The sequence below is a fragment of the Lipotes vexillifer genome, unplaced genomic scaffold (assembly GCF_000442215.2).
Source record: "Lipotes vexillifer unplaced genomic scaffold, Lipotes_vexillifer_v1.1 scaffold1093, whole genome shotgun sequence".
Classification (NCBI taxonomy): Eukaryota; Metazoa; Chordata; class Mammalia; order Artiodactyla; family Lipotidae; genus Lipotes; species Lipotes vexillifer.
This window is the reverse complement of record NW_006774793.1, coordinates 1143496-1147302: the sequence shown is the minus strand read 5'-3', so window position 1 is coordinate 1147302 and position 3807 is coordinate 1143496. Positions and strand designations below refer to the sequence as shown.

The 3807-nt window shown below is 58.7% G+C and overlaps 1 protein-coding gene across 2 annotated transcripts in view; it reads right to left on the bottom strand.

The window, feature by feature from the left end:
• Positions 1-34: 34 nt before the first annotated feature.
• MMP14 (matrix metallopeptidase 14) overlaps positions 35-3807 on the bottom strand; it is a 9867-nt gene continuing 6094 nt past the window's right edge. Inside the window, exons 5-10 of one of the 2 annotated variants that reach the window (XM_007449523.1) lie at positions 3252-3413; positions 2786-2946; positions 2486-2624; positions 2205-2355; positions 1611-1726; positions 35-1243 (exon numbers count right to left, since the gene is read on the bottom strand). In XM_007449523.1, coding sequence (XP_007449585.1) covers positions 909-1243; positions 1611-1726; positions 2205-2355; positions 2486-2624; positions 2786-2946; positions 3252-3413 — 1064 coding nt within the window. In that variant the 3' untranslated portion in view covers positions 35-908. Of the gene's footprint in view, positions 1244-1610; positions 1727-2204; positions 2356-2485; positions 2625-2785; positions 2947-3247; positions 3414-3807 lie in introns of both variants that reach the window. The other variant, XM_007449524.1, reaches the window with a different exon arrangement.

The window sequence follows — 3807 nt, the reverse complement described above, 5'->3', positions numbered from 1 at the left end:
GCCATCCACTCCTGCTGCAACTCCCTGGTTTGCCTTTTGGTCCTGTCCTGTCCTCTCTGACTGCTCTGCCCCTGGGTCCCTACCCCAGCTGCCTGCATCTGAGTGAGGTTCTTTCTCTGTGGCCCCCAGGCTCACCCCCAGGACTCCTGGGGCCCACCCCGGTAGCTGCACCCCCTGGTCTCAGCTCTTCCAACCTTGACATCCCCATCCGAGGCTAACGTTTGGGAGGGTAGGGCTGTCAAGGGTTTCTGCAGCCGCAGGTTAGTCCTTAATGGCTCAGGCTCCTTCCGTGGAAGTTCTTGGGGGCAGGTGGGGCAGAGGCAGATCTTGGTGGAGAGGACTGACCCTCTCTGAGCTTTCCTCCCAAGGTCTTAGGGTAGCTGAGTGGCCCTCACCCCCTCATTCTCTCAGGGTCTCCCCCTCACAACAAGATTAGATTTCTTTCAGCTAGAGTGGTGGGAGGCTGCCAATTGGGTACCCCCGGGGGCTCGCGGGGCTAGCGTGCCCAGAGAACCCTGAGGTCAGAGTTCAGAGGTTAAAGGTATGTCAGGGAATGGAAAAGGAGCAGATGACCCCATTTGACCTTTACCAGCGAGGTCTGAGGGTCCTGCCTTCAAGTGCAGAGCCCGGACATTCAGATGGGGCTGAACACACACCAAGCCACGGGGGCCCCTGAGGGGCAGGGGCTGGGAGGCCGGCCCCTGCTCAGCCTCCGGGGGACCCATCTAGGGAAGAAGCAATGCCAGCGCGGAGTGGGGGAGAGGCCAGTCATGGGACAGAGAAGAAGGGATGGGGGGGCTGGGGAGGGGGCTCGGGACCAGCGGGAGCAGCCCACCCACCACCACCTGCTGCCACTGGCCTTCAGAGGCAAAGTCCTCGTGGGAGGAGTGGGCGGGCGGCAGTGGGGGTCAGACCTTGTCCAGCAGGGAGCGCTGGCAATAGAGCAGTCGCTTGGGGGTCCCGTGGCGTCGGAAGAAGAAGACGGCGAGGCCCACCGCCAGCACCAGGAGCAGCAGCAGCACAGGCAGCACCACGGCGGCCGCGCTCACTGCTCCGCTGCCTTCCTCGTCCACCTCGATGATGATCACCTCCGTCTTCTCCTCAGTCCCCTCATCCGGCCGGCCCCCCGACGACGGGCAGCCCATCCAGTCCCGCAGGGCTGACTTGGGGTAGCCCGGCTCGACCTTCAGCTTCTGGTTGTTGAATTTCCAGTATTTGTTCCCCTTGTAGAAGTAAGTGAAGACTGCAAGGGTCAGCAAGAAGGCGGCACAGCAGATGAGAGGTGCGGGCAGCGTCCGGAGAAGAGGCAAAGAGAGGAGTGGGAGAGAATCCAGTCAGTGTGCGCGCCAGCTGAGGTAATCGCTCCGCTCTTCTGAGCATCAGTTTCCTCAGCTGTCAAACCAGGTAACTCTAGCACCAGGTTGAGAGAGTGGTGGGGATTAAGGGGTCCGAAGTGTGGAAAGCACTTACGCAGTGCCTGGCACATGGCAAGGGCTCCCCTGTCCTCCTCCTCATTATTTTCAACCCGATCCTCTCCGTCTTTCCTCCTGCTGTCTCTTAACTCCCTGTTCCGGTCCTCCCCTCACACACACCTCCTGTGCCCCTCTCACCTTCATCGCTGCCCATGAATGACCCTCTGGGAGACTCAGGGATTCCTTCCCAGACCTTGATGTTTTTGGGGTACTCGCTGTCCACCGCCCTGAGCTCCTCGTTGAAACGGTAGTACCTGGGGGAGAGGCAGGGAAGGGAAGTGGTTGGACACTGGGCATGTCCTCCAAGGGGAGTGGGACCCGGGACTGAATTCGCCGGTGAGCCAAGGGTGTCTGTGGATGGGGGCGGGGGGACAGGGGTTTTGAGTAATGAGGGCCTGCAGCTGAAAGCGGTGGAAGGTAGGGGTGGGAGGGAGGGCCCAGGCTGCAAGGAGCCACCAGCGGCCCTTAATGACAGTGCCTGGCAGCTGGGGCGGTGGCACAGGGCTGGGGGCAGGAGGCATCAAATGAGCAGGTCTGAAATGGTGACCCGGTCATACCCCACTCACTCAGCACCCAATGGAGGCTGCCCATTGCTAGGCAACAGCACAGGCTCAGCCAGCTTCTTCTCCAGGGAAACATTTCAGGGGGAAAGTAGGTCTTCCTCCAGAATTGAGGGAACCTGGTGGTGGTGTCTGAGGAGGAAGACCTGCGGCCCCGGGATTGAGGCCTTACTTGTTTCCCCGAAAGAAATAGGTCTTTCCGTTGGGCATCCAGAAGAGAGCAGCATCGATCTTGTCGGTAGGCAGTCCTCGACCCAGTTCCTTAATGTGCTTGGGGTAGCCAGGCTCCAGGGAAGCTTCGTCAAACACCCAGTGCTTGTCTCCTGGGGAGGAGAGGGAAGGGCAGGATCTGATTCCCCCTGGGCTCTACGGTCTTTGGAGGAGTCAGGTGGAATTTGCTCCTCCAGGGAGACCCTCCCCACACCCAGAGACTAAGGCAGAATGTCCGGTTACCTTTGAAGAAGACAAACTTGCCATCCTTCCTCTCATAGGCAGTGTTGATGGATGCAGGCAGGCCCCGCCAGAACTGGCCGATGGGCATGGGGTATCCATCCATCACCTGGTTTTTCCTCACCCGCCAGAACCAGCGCTCCTGGGAGGCAGTTCATTACATCTTTAGCTTTGTCCTCCAGCTCAGCCCCCAAAGCTCCCCCACTGCCTCAGTTTTAGGATTTAGTCCTGCTGCTGTTTCCACCCAGCCTCCCGGTCATGGAGCCCTTTTGTCCCCCACACCAGCCCACTTCTTCCTCTCACCTTGAAGACAAACATCTCCCCTCGGAGCATGGCCACGGTGTCAAAGTTCCCATCACAGATGTTGGGCCCATAGGTGGGATTTTTGGGCTTATCAGGGACAGAGGGCCTGGAGGTGGTCCTGGGTTGAGGGGGCATCTTGGTGGGGGACCCTGACTCGCTCCCTGCGGCAGAGAACACGAGGGGCACTTCAGACTTGGTGGCAGAGTAGGAAAAAAGGACAGACATATGGGCAGATAACACCTTTAGAGAGGTGTGGCTGGGCCTTTGCGGGAGGCTGAAGCAATCAGCTGGGAAAGGACAGGAAAGGTGGGGTCTTTTAAAAGTGGGAGCGGATGGAGGCAGGGTCAGGTGGGGGGGCCGGGGGAAGACTGCAGAGCACGAGGGAGGGGAAAATGCACAGGCCAGGGAGAACAGGAGAGGATAAGGGGCAGAGAGGAAGGAGCAGATGTGGGTGTAGATTACTTGCCATAAAGTTGCTGGATGCCCCGGCGGTCATCATCGGGCAGCACGAAGTTCTCTGTGTCCATCCACTGGTAAAAGGGTGCCATGATGGCCGAGGGATCATTGGAATGCTCAAGGCCCAGGGCATGGCCCAGCTCGTGCACAGCCACCAGAAAGATGTCATTCCCTGGAGGGATGGGGATGGTTATGATGGCAGCCTGGGTCTCTTCCCTCAGACTCCCTGCTTCCCCATGAGAAGCTTCAGGTTCACCACGAAGCCTGCCTGCCAAATTTTCCACCCAAAGTGACCAAATCCTGAGTTCCAGCCTCATATATGGCAGAGGAGGCAAAAGCCAGCCAGCAACTCTTCTGGGTAGAGGCGAGAGACTGTTCTGGGGCCGGATCCAAATCCCAGCAAGGATTGGGAAGCTGAGGTCCTATCTGGGCCTCAGTTTCTCCCAGGAGCCAGACATGACATTTGCCTGGAAAAGTGAGTGATGCAGATGCTCTGAAGTCTTTGACTGGGAAGTCAGTTATTGGGCGAGAGAAGGGACCAGATGTAAATAGCTCAAAACAGCATT